The 19,876-nt window shown below is 35.5% G+C and overlaps 2 protein-coding genes across 2 annotated transcripts; both read right to left on the bottom strand.

The window, feature by feature from the left end:
* Positions 1 to 219: 219 nt before the first annotated feature.
* On the bottom strand, positions 220 to 6,918 carry LOC132178819 (1-aminocyclopropane-1-carboxylate oxidase homolog 1-like). The gene is made up of 6 exons (XM_059591375.1): positions 6,196 to 6,918; positions 4,647 to 4,968; positions 3,348 to 3,586; positions 1,262 to 1,603; positions 780 to 1,101; positions 220 to 681 (listed from the first exon to the last, which is right to left on the bottom strand). The coding sequence occupies exons 1-6, from the start codon at positions 6,735 to 6,737 to the stop codon at positions 424 to 426; spliced, it is 2,025 nt and encodes a 674-aa protein (XP_059447358.1). The 5' UTR covers positions 6,738 to 6,918; the 3' UTR covers positions 220 to 423.
* Positions 6,919 to 11,404: 4,486 nt separating this feature from the next.
* Positions 11,405 to 19,085, bottom strand: LOC132178686 (1-aminocyclopropane-1-carboxylate oxidase homolog 1-like). The gene is made up of 6 exons (XM_059591188.1): positions 18,524 to 19,085; positions 18,106 to 18,427; positions 16,014 to 16,272; positions 12,493 to 12,865; positions 12,076 to 12,397; positions 11,405 to 11,802 (listed from the first exon to the last, which is right to left on the bottom strand). Exons 1-6 carry the CDS (start codon positions 19,078 to 19,080, stop codon positions 11,539 to 11,541), a joined length of 2,097 nt encoding a protein of 698 aa, XP_059447171.1. The 5' UTR covers positions 19,081 to 19,085; the 3' UTR covers positions 11,405 to 11,538.
* Positions 19,086 to 19,876: the final 791 nt, after the last annotated feature.

The following is a 19,876-nucleotide window of genomic DNA, read 5'->3' as shown; positions in this document are numbered from 1 at the left end:
GTCTTTTTTCTGGAAAGTCAAAATCTTAATTTTTCTCCAATTTCAGTAGGAAGAAATTTCACGTCACAAGCCTTTAGGTACTATTTCTCTGGGTTAAACTCTGTTTTCAGTATGGAATACACAACTTTATGTGCACCAGACCAGATATTCAGATTATTAACAAGCCAGGTGAAGCTGCATGCAATTATTCACACATCCCCAATGAACTGCAAGCTATCAAAATGTCAAGGAGACTAATGAAATTTCTCCAAGGATTCGGACAAATCCTAATTGAAAAACATCACTTTATTACATCCTGTCCTGTTATTGACAGAGTCAGACAAAGAGAACTACCCCCAGCATTCCAAGTAAGAAGAACATGTTTTACAAGCAACATTATGGAATATTCATATCACAAATCAAAGAGTAGTCTTATTTCAATTGTTACTTTGGCAACTTGAAATGTGAAAGAGCAGAGTTCCCATCAAGTCCTCCCTCATAGTAGTGAGCAATGAGATCTTGCACCGAGGTCTCCCTGAATACAGGCGGATTATCTTCTGACAACAATTCCTTGAGGGGACCCTTAATAATTCTTGATGGATAAAAGTTCGGAGTGAAAAAGCATGCAACAGAGACTCTTGGTCCTGCTCGGTTCGCAACCACTCGGTGCTCTATGCTTTTAAATCTTTCATTAGACAAGAGCTGCAAGAACAAAACTTATAACAATTAACAAAGCAATTCTAGTTACTTCAATTAGTGCATGTTGAAGAACAAAGTTTTAGAGTGTAAGAAAATCTTGCCTCTAAGAGATCACCAATGTTAACTATTAGAGCTCCAGGCAAAGGGGGGACATCAATCCAACGGTCTTGATGAAGAATTTGAAGGCCGCCAATATGGTCTTGAAGTAAGATGGTTAAGAAATCAGGATCCGAGTGTTTGCTGGTGCCAAGAGTCAATTCGGGTTCAGGGCATGCTGGATAGTAGTGAAGAAGAAGAGCTTGTCCCTTTGCCATATCCAGCTCGATCAGCTGCTCTGCTTTCAGCCCAAGTGCTTCCGATAGCAATTTAAACAATGTGATCCCTAATGTATTCACTTCCTTTGAATACTTGATACTTATGTCTCTGCATATATCACATAAATGAACATATTACCAAATTGACATTCATAATTCCCATAAACACCAATTTTTATACAATAATTACATCTGTTGAGTGTGCGTGTGAGTTTAAATTCAAAGGCTTTAACTTAACTTCATTAAATTGAAATCTGATATAAAATTACCTGCAGACAAGAGGAAAATCCAGAGGGTCAAGATCCTCAGGACCCATAACACAAAACATGTTGTCCCTCCAGTTAGCGAACCTGGACTTGTACAAATCAAAGTTACTCTCAAACTTCACCCTCCTTGTCGGGTCCCTACTGTAGTACTCAGCCTTCACCTCCCTTGGCAGCTCGTGAAACCTACGCACCGCCGCCAACATCTCCTCCAACACACTCTCGTCTATCCCATGATTCACCACCTGGAAGAATCCCATTTCAGCGGCCTGCCGGACACTCGCGACAACCTCGGCATGCCGGCCGACGGTGTCGCCAAGGTTGATGACAGGAATTGTGAATCGGTTATTAGTTGGATCACCGGAACTGGGAAAGTCCCTGGCGATATCCTCCGGCGGTCGTACAAAAATTCTTGGTATTTTGGTAATACCAGCGTCCACAAGGCCTTTGACACCGGCTTTCGATTCGTCAAACGCCTTTAGCTCTTGGAGACGGTCATAGTTTATGGAATTTCCGGTGAGTGATTCTCCAGCGTCGGTGATCACCATTTTTCTTGTTCTTGTTTTGCACACAGAGAAGTTGGATGGCAAGTTTTTCTGCGACGTGTCCAATTTTAAATCCTTAGATAATGCAAAGAGTTTCTGGTCCTTGTTGCAAAGTGATTTTATCAATCTTTTATTTATTTATCGGTAGTAGAGTGGGGACTGGGGAGGGTTGGTATCTTCCAAAACCCAATTAATTCTCTCAAGTAAGAAACAATGGGGAAAATCACTTTCCACTCTAAAATTTTATGAGTTTTTTAATTTAAACTCTAAAGTTTAAAAATTTGTAATGTAGTTTTTAATGTTTTAAAAATTTTTAATTTAAACCTTTCATTACTAATTTCTGTTAAATTTGATAAATTTTTTTTTAAAAAAAAAGCTTGAGGATAATTACGTAATTTCATTGATTTCCGTTCAATTTGACAAAAATTAGTAACGGAAGGTTTAAATTTAAAATTTTTGAAACATTATGAGGTACATTACAAATTTTTAAACTTTTGAGTTTAAATTAAATAACTTTTGAAACTTCAGAAGGATAAAGTGAATTTTTCTCAAACATCTTTATTTTAAGTGAAATAGATAGGATGATCAAAATTTAAAGTTATTGAATTTAATTATGTACATGATATCATATTATTGAATTTTTCAAAAAAAAAAAAGTTGTCAATATTGACCTAATGTATACTATTAGATAAACAAACTTTTAAATTATGACCATAAAATGAATACTACAAATTTCGTTTGAAATAAAGAAGATTCTATTAGGGCTTGGACTGCGGGGGAGGGAGGCATGCATTGAGCAAAACCCTATAATTCCAAAGTCGAAGGATGGCTTTGACAATTGTCAACTTTGGATTGATAATGATTTTCAATTCTGACTTGGGTAGGAATAGGATTCGAAAATCAAATTTTAAAATTTTGAATTTCCAATTCAACACGAGAGTATAATAAATAAAAATAAAAAAATGCTATTACCGGTGTTAATTTAGATTGTATTTGTTATAAACGCTTGGAAAAAAAAAATGTAATGCACCTGAGAAGATGCTAGAATTTTCCAAGAATTTCCTTGCGCCTGTGCTTCTTGGCTGTTGTAGGAACTGGTGTAGGAGCATACGCATAATAAATAGCCATTTATTCAGTATTTTTAGGTAAAAGGCCAAGCCAATCGATTCATATCCAGTTATCGATTCAAGGATAAAGTTAAACACACATCTCAAGTGAATCAGGTTAATGTTGACTATTTGGAAACTAATTAAAATTAAAGAATTGAAAATTTTCAAAGCATCTACATAAATCATACTACACAACAAACTACGGGGGCTCAAATGAAGTAGAACAACATTAAAAACAACAATTTCATCAAGAAATCCGTATTCAAGCTCTTAACAATAGAAGTTCAAACATGTTACACACTAGATATGTTTTATATATGCAAACTAAAAGATCTAAAATAAACCCTATGTAGAATGCATGTGTTCTAACACAGACAATACGCAAGCGCAGTAAGGATAAACAGTCTTTGCATGTGCATTGGAGTTGAACAACTTCAAAGTTTGAAATCTTCTAGTTTAGAGATCCCATCTAGTTTTTTCGAGAAAACATAATCTTTTAATGTGGTTTCCCTGTAGATTGGGGGGTGTTCTTCTGATAGCAGCTCCTTGATTGGCCCATACAACTTAGGGATAGTCTTTAGATTGAAATGTAAAAAACTAACCACGGAGATTCTTGGGCCTATGTTCTTTGCCAGTACTCTGTGAAACGCGCTTTTGAACTTATCGTTGGAGATTAGCTGCACATGAGAGACACATCAAAACTAAGACAACATTAAATTTTTATCAGTTCAACATATGATTGCTACAAGATATTCCCATGTATCTATCCGAAGGTATATGTTCTTGTCATGGACAGATTTTAGCTATGTGTTCAATGTTGAATTGATCGGATATATATATATATATATATATATATATATATATATATATATATATATACACACACACAATTGAATCAATTTGAATTTGAGGAACAATAATCTTTTCGGGTAAGTGAAGTGAGGACCTATAATCAATATAGGAAACATACCCTCCAATCACATGCTCACATATATTAAAAGTTGTACGTATAATATTACTTATCAATATAACCATTAATACTGGATTGCAAGGAGTGCTTAGAAATATACATATATGCTTTTTGAGTAATATTTGAAATTACATTTTAATCCCATTGTTGGATCGGGCCTTTGACCATCTCATCTGAAAACCAATTGATGTCCAGTGAGGGAAGCCAAATTCTTTTATAGCATTCGAAATCGCACCCCGCAAAGCATGTTCTAAGAGTCGTTCAAGTGAGTAGAGTAGCGACATTATTGAACTTCAACACCCACAATACTGACATGACAGTTTTAACTAACTCTTGGTTTAGTGCTTGTTAAAAATAAGAAATAAAAATTAATGGGTTTGTGAGACTTCTATACATTATGAGATAAAAATGTGATTTTTGGCATTACTTATACTTTTTTTCTCCCTAGCAAGTTGGCTCATGAGAAATTTTGCCTTTAGAGATATGAATGTTGAAGAATGAAAATAATATTATGTCTCATATTATGAAAATAATTTTTGATGCAATCGAAAATTATACTTGGTTTGTTAGATCCTTTATTTGTTGTCTTTTGTTTTCCGTTCTCAAAATAAATGCATTAATAAACAACTCAAAACAAAAATACTCCTCAAACACCTAAAATACTTTTCAAAACACAACACATCATGACAGTTTTTCAAACAAAGAACAAAAAAAATAATCCCCAAAAAATCATAATGTTTCATTTTTGAAGCATGAAAATTACTTGCCTGCATCATATCTCCCATGTTGAAGACCAATGACCCTGGAATGGGAGTGACAGTGACCCATTGATTTTGATGTAGGACTTGAAGGCCACCTATTTGGTCTTGTAAAAGGATAGTGAGGAATGCACTATCGGTGTGTTTGCTGAGGCCCAAAGTCAAATCTGGTTCTGGGCATGGTGGATAGTAATGGCCCAAAAGATAAAGTCCATCGGCACAACCCATGTCTTTGAGGTAGTTGGGCTCGAGCCCAAGAGCTTCCGACAGCAACTCGAATACAGTAAGGCCTAATCTCATTACTGCGTTCGAGTAATCAACCATTATATCTCTGCAAATCGATCAATGCATGACTCAAAAATCATGAATGAAACATGTTGGCAATAATTTAAATATATATTAGGAGTTAAACTTATATCTGGATGAGCCATAAAACCACATCTTTATAGCCCCCAATCATCAATTGACACATAAGTAAAAGTATAAAAAGTGCACAAAAATAACCTACAACAAAATATACTAGATTTGAAGTCAAAGAGAGAAAGAAAAAATGTTGAAACGGTGTTGGTTGGCTAGGCCCAGCCACCTAGCCGTGGGTGACCCACAGTTAGGTCACGCCAGTGGGTTTGGTGTGACCCATGACTGAGTTTGGCTGTAATTAACCCAGTTGTGGGTCACCTTTTCTGGCGCCGTGAGTCACTTTTTTTGGGCATTTATGGTGATAGAATCCCTAGAGGCTTAACCTTACACTTCTAAGTTTTAATTTTGAATTCAAAAACAAGTTTTGAGGTATTAGAAATGAATTTTGAGACATTAGAAACAGGTTTTGAAGCATCCACAATCGGGTCACGGCTGGCCAGACCCAGGTTGGGTCTCCCAGGCCACAAGGTGTTTTTATTCTTTTCTCATTTTGATTGGGTGTTTTTGTTCTCACTTTAATATTTTGCATTTTTCTTCAATTGATGATGTGTCACATGGTGATTGGAAGCTGTAAAATGCATGGTTTACACCTGGATCGGATAGTAGGAGCTCTCATATATTAGCCCACCTAATACAACATGCACCTCAAGACCAATACCAGCCCACCAGAAGAATAATTGGCCACAACTTTCAGCATTTATAGGACAAGTCGAAGTAGAGGATCTAGTCCTAAGTTATAAATAGGCCCATATACCTACTTATCAAAAAAAAAAAGTCCATATACCAGGTATAAACCCTACACTCAATTATTGGATATAGAGCAGACTTTTCTCAAATGAACTTAGGCATCGGAGTAAGATATGCCGGCACCCCACCGGCGAGTTTTTTTAATTGGTTATTGTCTTGCAAAAGCACGAAGATCAAAGATCAAGGACGCCTCGAAGAACACAAAGAGTGTGCAGATCTCACTAATCGGAGACGGTTAGACCAAAAAAATGTCATAACAAAACATATTATTGAGTAAAAAATTGGAAACATTGACTAGATTCACCGTAGCAAACTTATCAAAAAAAAATTCACCCTAGCAAACTAAATAAATATTTTATTATTTTTCCATGTTAGGTAACATGGCACATACCTGCATGCTTGTGGCAAATCTTCAGGCTTGGGTGGAGAAGGAGCCACAGAACAATATATGGTATCCCTCCAATTGGCTGCTCCTGCTTGATAGAAATCTAAGTTGGTGTTATATCTCACACTTTTCGTTTCATCGCGTGTATAAAATTCTTTCTTAATCTCGTAGTCTTGCTCGTGAAATCTACGCACCCCATTGATCATCTCATCCAGCACGGTTGCCTCAATTCCATGATTAACAACCAGAAAGAAACCCCACTTCTCACACACATCTCCGATTTCTTCAACAATCTTAGCGCGTCGACCAGCATCTCTGTCGATGCCTTCAAAGTCTATGATTGGAATGCTGAAGTTGGAGTCGGAGGATGAGGAACCTGAATCGTTATCTTGATGATGATGGATGAATATCTGCGGGATCTTCGTTACCCCTGCATCTGCAAGTCCCTTTACCCCAGTTTTTGACTCATCGAAACCCTTCAGTTCACTCATCCGGTCATATTTAGATTCCCTTTCTGACTGAAACTGGAGTGAGCTTGTCACCTCCATTTTTTTTTTCCTTAATTATCTGAATACTATGAAGCAATGGAGGTACTTGTGTATCACTATTCTCGTGTAAAAAGAATCTTTCTTTCTTTTTTTCCTTTCAAAAAAGCAAAAATCTTTCTTTTTTTCAACAGTAAAGAAATGACAAAGTGCAACCACTGCAGTGAGCTTGTCACCTCCACTTTTTTTTTCCTTCGTTGTCTGAATACTATGAAGCAATGGAGGTGCTTGTGTACTGCTGCATGTTCTCGTGTAAAAGAATCTTTCTTTCTTTCAAGAAGGGATAACAAGGACAAGAAAGAAATGACAAAGTGCAACCACGGGATTTAGAAAAGATAAGAAAAAAAAAAAGTAAAAACTGATCACTCATGGTAAAAAAATTAAATAAAAAAACTAAAGAATTATGGAAAAAGAAACTTCTATTTTTAATTTTTTTTTATGCATTATTTTTTTGGAAATTTTACTTTAGACCTCTGAACTTCTACACGATTTTACAAATTCTTCAAACTTTGAAATCTCTCAATTTGGTCCCCTAAACTTTCAATTGTAGTCAATTTGAACCTCTCTGTCAGATTTAAAACGTTAAAAGTGAGGAAAGTGAGGCAATAACGTTTATACCCGACTTTTTTTTAAAAAAAAAAATTCTAAATTTACCCTTACTTTCAAATTAAATTTTTTTTTAAAAAAAAAATCTAGCCGTGACCCACTGCTGGGTCTTTGCTGACCCAGGATAGGTTTGGCTGCTGACCCACGGTTGGGTCACGGCCAGACCTAGTTGTGGGTCTACTGACCCATGGTGGGTCTCAGGTTAGACCCACACTGGGTACTGGCTAGACGTAGCCGTAGGTCTAGCCTGACCCACAGTTTTTTTTTTTTTTAAAAAAAACGAAAATCAGGGGCATTTTGGTCTTTTTAGGTTTTGCTGCTAAAGTTAATGCTTAAATCAGACAAATTGACTGTAATTGAAAGTTCAGGGGTTCAAATTGAAAGATTTCAAAGTTCAAGGAAATTTGTCAAATCACGTAGAAGTTCAAGCGTATAAAGTAAAGTTTTTAGGTTTGATTGCCTAAAAGTGTTTTTACCTTTGAAGAGTCCTACTAAGAGTTTGTAACCAAAATTGTGTGTTTTAATGACTATATGTTTAATTTGATTTTGGTTATTTTATGTGTGGTTGAAACAGAACAACATTAGAAACAACAAATATTTCTTCAACTAATCCATATTCGAGCTTTGAACAATAGAAGTTCAAATATATTACACATTACATACGCTTTATATGCAGACAATAGGCAAGCACAGTAAAGCGCTAGACATAACACATATATTGGAGCAACAGTCGAAATTCATAGTTAAAGCTCAACAAAATAAATGAACCATATTCATCTGTATATAGATATGGCTGACTTCAAAGTTTCAGATATTCTAGTCCAGATGTCCCATTTAGCCCTTTCGGATAAATATAAATAACATAATCTTTTAAGGTGGTTTCCCTGTAGATTGGGGGGTGTTCTGATAGCAACTCATTGATTGGCCTATACAGCCTAGAGGTAGTCTTTAGGTTGAAATGTGAAAAACTAGCCACGTAGATTCTTGGAGCCTATGTTCTTTGCCAGTACTCTGTGAAACACGCTCTTGAACTTATCGTTGGAGATTAGCTGCACATGAGAGAGACATCAAAACCAAGACAACATTTTTATCAGTTCAACGTATGACCGCTACAAGATATTCCCATGTTTTTATCCCATGGGTATATGTTCTTGCCATGGACAGATTTTAGCTCTGGGTTCAATTATACATATAGTATGTTTCATATTATAATTTTACTTCTTGATGCAATCGAAAAATTATGTTATGTTTGTTATTAAAACAAAAATATTAATAAGCTACTCAAAACCCATAAAATTATACTACTTTTCACCTTAATGTCACATCAAAATAAAATAATCTCCAAATTAAAGACATTAATATAAAGAATACTTGCTTGCATCATATCTCCTAGGTTTACGACCAAAGTGCCCGGAGTGGGAGTGACAGTGACCCATTGATTTTGATGTAGGACTTGAAGGCCACCTATTTGAACTTGCGGAAATAATAATATAGTGATACAGAGATAGATATACGTGGTTCGGTTTAGATCAAGTCCTAAAGTTGCAGTAAGCTCTTATTTTTCTGAGTGATATTTACAATATAACATATTTCTATTTATGGGAAAATCATCTTGGATACAAATAGATTTCTACTTTAATTTAGTTAATTAGGTGATAGTCTTTAACTATTCAACTGTAATTCAGTGATAATCTTTAAGTGTGACTCAATAATATTCTTTAACTGTAAGTCAATAATAATCTTATATTGTAACTATTATTTTTGAACTCTATGATATGGTTTGACGCTTGTCACCTCCATTTTTTTTTACCCCTTATCTTAATGCTATGAAGGATTAAGAAGTGATCGCATACTACTCTTTCATGTGGAGCAAGGAGAATCTTTCTTTTTTCAAGGAGGGATAACAAGGACAGCAAAGAAATGAGTGCAACAGCATTTTTGTCTTTTAACTGGATTAGACAATATATAAGAATAAAAAAAAATTAAAAATAAATAAAAAACCTGATCACTTAGAGCTGTCTTGATCGTGGCAGAAATAATCACCCATCGTAAAAAAATATAAAGTAATGGTTGTAGGAAGACAGCCTCACCAACGAAAGAAAAAAAGATAAGCTAAAGAAGTATGAAACTGTATAGAACTGTACAATAGGTTAGCCTAATTTATAATTAATTGAACAAAGCCAGTGAAAATAAAGGAAATACACAATACAACATAAAGAAATTATGCTAATTGATTTATAATAATTAAGAGGAGCTAATATGGTAGTCAATAAGGAATATGACCATGATATATATGTTGAGAATATTATGAAGGTATTATCGCACAATTATGGTAATATGTTAACATCTTCTCAATCTCGAAGTGGTGATCGAGCTAGCTCGAGTTGATACGTGGAAAAACTGATCTTCGAATGATGCTAATTAATAATAAATGTAAGGTGCCCTATTGAGGATGATGCTTTTCGAAGTGATAATTAATTGATGAAGAGTCATGAGCATAAAGTTCTTGCATCATAGAGCAAAAACTCTTAGAAAATCATAGACGAAGCTACGAGGTTACAAGTCATAGATACATATATAACAATTTGACATTCAAGACTTATCAATGATATCAATATTCGCTAACTCATAACTAATTTTTAGTTGTAACAACAGATCTGTTTCAGACAGACTTAACTCAATACATATATAGCTCATATTCCTCGGCCCTGAGAGTAGAAAACCCAATACCGAAACTCATCCTCCTTAACTCGAAAGCCAGGAAACTGTTCACATCCTCAACCCAAAGGTTTGGATAATCCTTATTCAAACAAGTTACAAAGAAACCGCAAAAAATAAATTAAAATATAGAAAAAATACAAAACCAGCAAACAACAGCATCGGTGGAGGCCAAGCAACAACCGCGTGGGTGGAGCACGTGCATGAGAGTGAAGCTCCCACATTAACGCGTGTAGACCACACACTAGTGCGTGTTGGTAGTGTTGCGATGAGGAAGGAGGTTGCAGGTGGCAGAGAGGTTGAGAAGACAGGGGAAAGGCGCGTTGTTGGCCTGGCAAGCCAAAAAGGAACAGATCTAGTTTATATCAAACTGAATCTAAAACCCACAAGTTGACTAGAACAAAGAAAAAGGCGACAATCGGATGAGGCGGCGAGTCAACAAGGTGGAGGGTTGGGGTGAACGCTGCTGAAATCGGTGATAGGGACCAAAAATAGGAGAAAAAACAGAAAAAACAAGTGCATAAAAGCAAAAGAAGGGGAAGAGGGGGAGGGATGGAACCATCTCTCTTCCCTAAAGAAAATCACCAGAGAGTAAAAACTAGAGAGAGGTTAGAGGTCCGGCCATTGACATAATGTATACTATTAGATAAACAAACTTTTAAATTATGACCATAAAATAAATAGTACGAATTTTATTTGAAATTGAGAGGATCTTATTACGGCTTGCACGGCGGGGAGGGAGGAATGCATATATATATTGAGCGAAACCCTATTAATTCCAAAGTCGTAGAATGGCTCCAACAATTGTTGGCTTTGGATCGATAATGATTTTCAATTCCGACTTGGGTCAATATAGGATTCGGAAATCAAATTTTAAAATTTTGAATTTCCAATTCAACACGAGAGTATAATAAAAATGTGAGTATTACTAAAAAAAAAAAAAAACAAACAGCTATTACCGGCGTTAATTTAGCTGGTATTTGTTATAAACGCTTGGAAAATAAAAAATAAAAAATGGGATCGATGCACCTGAGAAGATGCTAGAATTTTCCAAGAATTTCCTTGCGCATGTGCTTGTGGCTGTTGTAGTAACTGGTGTAGGAGCCATACGCATTAGCTGGTGTAGCCATTTATTCAGTACTTTTAGGTAAAAGGCCAAGCCAATCGATTCATATCTAGTTATCTATCCAAGGATAAAGTTAAACACACAATCAAGTGATTCAGGTTAATGTTGACTATTTGGAAACTAATTAAAATTAAAGAATTGATAATTTTCAAAGCATCTACGAGCATAGATCAGACAACAAACTAAGGAAATGATGAGACTTATATTTTGGCTGGATTAACGGGGAGGGGGGGTCAAATGAAGCAGAACAACATTAAAAACAACAATTTCTTCAAGAAAACCATATTCGAGCTTGAACAATAGAAGTTCAAATATGTCACACATTAAATGAACCATATTCATCTATGAACAAGTTCAAAGTTTGAAATATTCAAGTCCAGAGGTCCCATCTAACCCTTTCGAGTAAATATAAGTAACATAATCTTTTAGGGTGGTTTTCCTGTAGATTGGGGGGTGTTCTTCTGATAGCAGCTCCTTGATTGGTCCATACAGCCTGGGGCTGGCGGTAGTCTCTTGCTTGAAATGTGTTCTGAAAAAACTAGGAACAGAGATTCTTGGACCAACATTCTTTGCCAATACTCTGTGAAACACGCTTTTGAACTTGTCGTTGGAGATTAGCTGCACAGAGAGACATCAAATCTAAGACAACATTTTTATCAGTTCAACATATGATTGCTACAAAATATTCCCATGTAGCTATCCGAAGGGTATATGTTCTTGCCATGGACAGATTTTAGCTTTGGGCTCAATGTTGAGTTAATCGGATATATATATATATATATATGTGCGCGTGCGCGCGCGCGAACGTTAACAAAGAACAAAAAATAATTCCCAAAACACATTAACAATAGAATCATAATGTTTCATTATTGAAACATGAAAATTACTTGCCTGCATCATATCTCCCAGGTTGACGATCAATGACCCTGGAATGGGAGTGACAGTGACCCATTGGTTTTGATGTAGGACTTGAAGGCCACCTATTTGGTCTTGTAAAAGGATAGTGAGGAATGCACTATCGGTGTGTTTGCTGAGGCCCAAAGTCAAATCTGGTTCGGGGCATGGTGGATAGTAATGGCCCAAAACATAAAGTCCATCGGCACAACCCATGTCTTTGAGGTGGTTGGGCTCGAGCCCAAGAGCTTCCGACAGCAACTCGAATACAGTAAGGCCTAATCTCATTACTGCGTTCGAGTAATCAATCATTATATCTCTGCAAATCGATCAGTCCATGAGTAAGAAAATCATGAATGAAACAACAAATATGGCTTTAGATGAAAAAAAAAAATTATAATTGAAATCAACGACCTGCATACTCGTGGCAAATCTTCAGGCTTGGGTGGAGAAGGAGCCGTAGCACAATATATTGTATCCCTCCAATTGGCTGCTCTTGCTTGATAGAAATCGAAATTGGTGTTATATGTAAAACTTTTCGTCTCATCCCGTGTATAAAATTGTTTCTTAATCTCGTAGTCTTGCTCGTGAAATCTACGCACCCCATCCATCATCTCATCCAGCACAGTTGACTTAATTCCATGATTAACAACCAGAAAGAAACCCCACTTCTCGCACGCATCTCCAATTTCTTCAACAATCTTAGCACGTTGACCAGCATCTCTGTCGATGCCTTCAAAGTCTATGATTGGAATGTTGAACCTGGTGTCGGAGGATGAGGAACAAGCTGAATCATCATTGTGTTGCTGATGATGATGGATGAATATCCGCGGGATCTTGGCTACCCCTGCATCTGCGAGTCCCTTGACCCCAGCTTTTGACTCATCAAAAGCCTTCAGTTCACTCGTCCGATCATATTTGGATTCCCTTTCTCCCTGAAACTCGAGTGAGCTTGTCACCTCCATTTTTTTTTACCCCTGATCTTAATGCTATGAAGCATTAAGAAGTGATCGTATACTGCTCTTGCATGTGGAGTAAGAAGAATCTTTCTTTTTTCAAGGAGGGATAACAAGGACAGCAAAGAAATGAGTGCAGCAGCATTTTTGTCTTTTAACTGGACTAGACAATAAAAGAATAAAAAATAAAAATAAAAACTAAAAAAACTGATCACTTAGAGCTGTCTTGCATCGTGGCAGAATATGAAGTAACCCACTGAGTCCCAGAAATAATCACTCATCGTAAAAAAATAAAAAGTAATGGTTGTTGGAAGACAGCCTCACCAACGAAAGAAAAAAGATAAGCTAAAGAAGTATGGAACTGTATAAAACTATACAATAGGTTAGCCTATTTATAATTAATTGAACAAAGCCAGTGAAAATAAAGGAAATACACTAATACAACATAAAGAAATTATGCTAATTGATTTATAATAATTAAGAGGAGCTAATATGGTAGTGAATAAGGAATATGACCATGATATAAATATTGAGAATATTATGAAGATATTCTCCCATAATTATGGTAATATGTTAACATCTTTTTAATCTCGAAGTGGCGACTGAAGCTGGCTCAAGTTGAGACGTGAAAAAACTAATCTTCGAATGATACTAATCGTAGATGTAAGGTGCCCTATTGAGGATGATGCTTTTTGAAGTAATAATTAATTTCAATGTGTTTTATATGCTCATGAAAAATATCATTTTGTGCAAATTGTATGGCACTCTCATGATTGTCATAATGAATGAGAGAAATAGCAATTTGAGGGGCATCAGCCATGTTTGTCAAAAGCCAGAATAACCACAAAAATTTAGAAGTAGTGTCAGCAAACGCGTGGTACTCAGCCTCAATGTTGGATTGTGCACAAAATATTTCTTAGTATGTTAGGAAATCAAAGAAATTTCAAATAAGGAACAGTTACAAATGATAGAACGGGGATATATGGGATTAACAGCCTAATCAGTATCGGAATATGCGTGGAGCTCAAGGGAGGAATGTATAGAGAAGTAAAATCCATGAAACAGAATTCTCTTGACATAGTGCAAAATTTGGAGAACTGCAACGTAATGATTATACCATTTTATTCTTCCCAAAACTTTCATGTGCAAGATGAGTTCAAAGTTGTCTATGTGATGGCACTTATACACCCTTTCAGGCTTTGCCACTCCATGCTTTTATTGCAGTACCATGACAGCCCCGAAATAAATTAAAGCTCTGCGCAAGACATACATGTAAAGTGCCACTTCAATTGCTACAAAGTTCTATAGTAACTTGCATGAAAAGGTTTCACTTGTAACAACCACAGCAAGTGAAACAGAACGACATTAAAAACAACAATTTCTTCAACTAATCCATAACAATTTTCGAGCTTTAATTTGAACAATATTAAAAGCTCAAATCTTCTACACATTAGACACGCTTTATATGTAGATGTTGTGCAAATTTATTTAACTCACAAGTGCACAAATCGATTGCAGTTTAATGGATTGCAAGTGCGAGGTCGAACCTACAAAGAATTGTATTTTTGAAAGAGCAACTTATATATCTAAACTAATTAAATCCTAACCTAGTTCTAAAAGGTTTTTGATTTTGGTTTTGAAAATTAAAAGACTAAACATAAATTAAATAAACTAAATAAATCAATAGATAAAGGCACTAAGGATGTGGAATCTACACTCATCAAATTATAACAACATATTCTATATTCATTAATATTAATCCGAAGTTCTCACAATTTAAATCTTATGTATGTTTTACTATGCTTCAAATAATTAATCAAAACCATCACATATATCTATTCATTGACCAAATCACAAAAGGAATCCAAATTTAATTGAAACACCAAATGTATCCGTAGAACAAATCACAAGGGATATCCAATTTTTATTAGTTAAAAACCAAGCAATTAATCATATGAAATTATCTCAAATCATCACATGTATCCTTGAATCACAAGAGATATCTAAGAATCCCTCCACACAATTGATTAGAAGTAAAACAATTGAAATAATAAACTCAATAAAATCAGATAAATAAAGACTTAAATAAAAGTGATGTTGTTTTTTATCGGCGGGGCGTCATCCCCAACCTTAGTAGAGAATTTAGCTCCACATGACTATGAAACTAAAACCTAAACCCAAAGAAAAAACTAAACTAAAAGAAAAGCTGTGGATTACATTCTGTCTCCAAAATTGTATCCCAAAACTAATCTCTGGAATTGTATATCTTTTCTTGAATACAAAGAGGTCTATTTATAGGCTTAGGAGAATCCTAGAAGCCCTAGTAAACCTAGATAATTTGGAAGTCTGTTTCCCAGTCCAAATAGAAGTCTGAAATCGGAATAGGATTCGTCCAAATTTGTGTCCTTTTATTGCGGGGCGATTTTGACATAGTAACCGTTCGAATTAGGGAAATCATATATTATAATAAACTGTATTATTTTGAGTTAGCTTTCCAATGCCACTTGAATCACTTCAATCCGATATTTGAGCGGAAAATTGTGGTTAAATACTGAGACATGTGCAGAATCTGAATTTGAATTCAATCCGAAATTTTATCCAATTTGAACTTTAATCCAATCTGATCTTTAATCCGATTTAACCTTTTCTTGAATTTGGTTAAACTTAACTACATCATCTAGGTCTTCTCAAAGTATGCTTTCTTCCAAACTTTGCATTTTTCCTTTTAAAGCTATAATTTTTTTTCAATAACCTATGAAATATTAAAAACACAAAACTAACGCAAAACATTAAATAACGATATAACTAAATGATTAACTAATGTAAAGGGGTCTAAGTATGCAATATTTGACACTTATCAACAGACTATAGGCAAGCACAGGGAAGCTTGACAGTCTTAACGTGTACATTGGAGCAAGATCGAAATTCAGAGTTGAAAGTTCAACAAAATAAATGAACCATATATTTTCATCTATGAACAAGTTGAAAGTTTGAAATATTCTAGTCCAGAGGTCCCATCTAGTCCTTTCGAGTAAACATAATCTTTTAAGGTGGTTTCCTTGTAGATTGGGGGGTGTTCTTCTGATAGCAGCTCCTTAATTGGTCCATACAGCCTGGGGTTGGCGGCAATGTCTTGCTTGAAATGTTTTCTGAAAAAACTAGGAACAGAGATTCTTGGACCAACATTCTTTGCCAATACTCTGTGAAACACGCTTTTGAACTTATCGTTGGAGATTAGCTACACATACATGAGAGCGACATCAAAACTAAGACAACATTTTTATCAGTTCAACATATGATTCCTACAAGATATTCCCATGTATCTATCCAAAGGGTATATGTTCTTGCCAAGGACAGATTTTAGCTCTGGGTTCAATGTTGAGTTGATCGGATATATATATATATAGGGCTGTTAAGTGAGCGAAGCGTCTCGCGAGCAAGCTCGGGCTCGGCTCGCATAAGCTCGGCTCGTGCTCGACTCGAATATTACATGAAGCACTTCATGAACACAAATCCTGGCTCGAATATTAAACGAAGCAAGCTCGGCTCGACTCGGCTAAGCTCGTGAACAGCTCGTATAAGCTCGAGTGTGTGTGTATATATATATATATATAAACTAAGTAATAGATAATTAATTATAAATCTCATAATTATTAAAACCTTAAAATTGCATTTATATTTAAGCATTAGAGAATGAAAAATTCTAGACCCTTCGTGATGAAAGAGAGAAAGAGCAATCATTAAAAAAACCTCGATTCAATTAGAGCAGATCCAAATGAAATGAAGAAGAATCAAGCAGAAACTATTGAGGGAGATTGCGAAAGGCATAAACTATTGATGAATCAAACAGACCCAAACACTATCACTACATGTCTGGTGAGTGAGAGTGAGAGAGTGGGAAATGAGAGTTCAGGTGGAAGATCCGTTGTGACTAGTGAGGGGGATTGAGAGAGAGACGTTAAAAAAATATTTTTTTGTAGGGGGCGTTGTCCCAATGCAGTCTGAATGCAACCTGTTAACTTGTCCCACATTGTTAAGAAAACATCAATCTCTAAGTTTGCTTATCTATAAAATGATGCATATCCTCTCTCTTTGAAACCAAATGCCTTGCTATATTGACTCAGGCTCCATACTCGACTAGCTAGGCTAAGCAAATACTCATATGCAAACTAACTTCTTAAGTCGTTTAAGAGTACTTGAAGTTAAAAAAAAATTTTAAAACAAAAATATTAAATATAAGAGCCAGCTCGCGAGCTGGCTCGGCTCGACTTATTATTAGCTCGAGCTCGATTTTTTTGGCTCGCCCTTGAACTCGACTCGAGCTCGAGCTCGAGTAAAATTTAAACGAGCCAAGCTTGAACAAGGGAAGCTCGCCCAAGCTCGGCTCGTTTACACCCCTATATATATATATATATATATATATAATTGAACCAATTTGAATATGAGGAACTATAATCAGTATAGGAAATGTACCCTCCAATCACATGCTGACCTATTAAAAGTTGTATGTATAATATTACTCATCAATATAACCTATATTGGATTGCAAGAACTGCTTAGCAATATACATTTATGCTTTTTGAGTAATGTTTCAAATTACGTGACAGTTTTACCAATTTTTCTTAATTTAGTGCTTACTAAAAAAAAAAATCAAAAGGTTTTCAACATTGTAAAATAATTGTGAGATAAATATATGATCTCTGACATTATACTTTTTTTTCTCCCTAGCAAGTTTGGCTAGCTCATGAGAAATCTTGCCTTTAGACATATGAATGTGCAAGAATGAAAATAATATTATGTCTCATATTATAATTTTATTTTTTTTATGCAATCGAAAATTATAGTCTATTGTTATATTCTTTATTTGTTGTCTTTTGTTTTTCGTTCTCAAAATAAATGCATTAATAAATAGCTTAAAACATAAAATACTCCTAAAAACACCTAAAATACTTTCCAAAACATAACACCTACATAATGACAGTTTTTCAAACAAAGAACAAAAAATAATCCCCAAAACACATTAACAGTAGAATCATAATGTTTCATTTTTTGAAGCATGAAAATTACTTGCCTGCATCATATCTCCCATGTTAACGATCAATGACCCTGGAATGGGAGTGACAGTGACCCATTGATTTTGATGTAGGACTTGAAGGCCACCTATTTGGTCTTGTAAAAGGATAGTGAGGAATGTACTATCGGTGTGTTTGCTAAGGCCCAAAGTCAAATCTGGTTCGGGGCATGGTGGATAGTAATTGCCCACAACAAGAAGTCCATCGGCACAACCCATGTCTTTGAGGTGGTTGGGCTCGAGGCCAAGAGCTTCCGACAGCAACTCGAATACAGTAAGGCCTAATCTCATTACTGCGTTCGAGTAATCAATCATTATATCTCTGCAAATCGATCAATCCATGAGTAAGAAAATCATGAATGAAAAAACACATATGGCTTTAGATGAAGAAAAAAAACCTATAATTGAAATCAACAACCTGCATGCTTGTGGCAATTCTTCAGGCTTTGGTGAAGGAGCCGTAGCACAATATATGGTATCCCTCCAAGTAGCTGCTCGTGCTTTATAGAGATTGAAATTGGAGTTATATATCACACTTTTCGTTTCATCCCGCGAATAAAATTCTTTCTTAATCTCGCAGTCTTGCTCGTGAAATCTACGCACCCCATCAATCATCTCATCCAGCACAGTTGATTTAATTCCATGATTAACAACCAGAAAGAAACCCCACTTCTCACACGCATCTCCGATTTCTTCGACAATCTTAGCACGTTGACCAGCATCTTTGCCAATGCCTTCAAAGTCTATGATTGGAATGCTGAAGTTGGGGTCGGAGGATGAGGAACCAGCTGAATCATCATTGTGTTGCTGATGATGATGATGATGATGGATGAATATTTGCGGGATCTTTGTTACTCCAGCATCTGCGAGTCCCTTCACCCCAGCTTTTGACTCATCAAAAGCCTTCAGTTCACTCATTCGGTCGTATTTGGATTTCATTTCTGCCTGAAACTCCAGTGAGCTTGTCATCTCCATTTCTTTTTTCCCTTTATCTTAATGCTATGAACTACGAAGCATTAACAGGTGTTTGTATACCGCTCTTGCATGTGGAGTAAGAAGAATCTTTCTTTTTTCGAGGGACAACAAGGACAGCAAAGAAATTGGTGCAACCGCTTTTTTGTCTTTTAACTAGATTAAAGAATAAGAAGAAAATAAAACGTGATCATTTAGAGCTGTTTTTTTTTTTTTTTTTTTTTTTTTTAAATCAAATAAGGGAAAGTGAGTTATAAGGGATCAAACAACAAAAAAAGGGGACACCAACAATGATGCCCAAAAGAAAAATACAGCAAAAATACAAAGAATGATTCAAAAGAATCAAACACTAAACAATAATTTTATCAATGGTCCCAGAGAAACTATAAACAAAACAAACTTTTTCATGAGCCGCACAAGGCGATAATTTAGAGCTGTCTTGGTCGCGGCAAAAATAACCCACTAAAGTCCTAAGAAACAATCAATACTCATCATAAAAAAATAAAAAGTAATGGTTGTAGGAAGACAGCCTCACCAACAAAAGAAAAAACGATAAGCTAAAGAATTATGAAATTGTATAAAACTGTACAATAGGTTAGCCTATTTATAATTAATTGAACAAAGCCAGTGAAAATAAAGGAAATACACTAATACTACATAAACATAAAGAAATTATGCTAATCTAAATCTACTCTAATCTATATTATCTATCTATATTATATAATAATATAGGGGAGTTTTTAGGAGGAGAGCGTAAAATTGCGATACTTGACGTTTTAAAATGCTATTGAGTGTCATT

Source organism: Corylus avellana, chromosome ca4 (assembly GCF_901000735.1).
Source record: "Corylus avellana chromosome ca4, CavTom2PMs-1.0".
Classification (NCBI taxonomy): Eukaryota; Viridiplantae; Streptophyta; class Magnoliopsida; order Fagales; family Betulaceae; genus Corylus; species Corylus avellana.
Note: the sequence above shows the minus strand (reverse complement) of the source record. Positions and strands in the feature narration are given on the sequence as shown.

Excerpts from the sequence above, each read along its gene's own strand:
- LOC132178819 (XM_059591375.1), bottom strand. The coding sequence starts at position 6,737 with ATGGAGGTGACAAGCTCACTCCAGTTTCAGTCAGAAAGGGAATCTAAA. Across the intron at positions 4,969-6,195 it reads GATTTGCCACAAGCATGCAG|AGATATAATGGTTGATTACT; the intron begins GTATGTGCCATG and ends ATCGATTTGCAG. Across the intron at positions 1,102-1,261 it reads GATTTTCCTCTTGTCTGCAG|AGACATAAGTATCAAGTATT; the intron begins GTAATTTTATAT and ends TGATATATGCAG.
- LOC132178686 (XM_059591188.1), bottom strand. The coding sequence starts at position 19,080 with ATGGAGATGACAAGCTCACTGGAGTTTCAGGCAGAAATGAAATCCAAA. Across the intron at positions 16,273-18,105 it reads ACATGGGAGATATGATGCAG|CTAATCTCCAACGATAAGTT; the intron begins GCAAGTAATTTT and ends ATGTATGTGTAG. Across the intron at positions 12,866-16,013 it reads ATATTTCAAACTTTCAACTT|CTTGTTCCTCATCCTCCGAC; the intron begins GTTCATAGATGA and ends ATGATGATTCAG.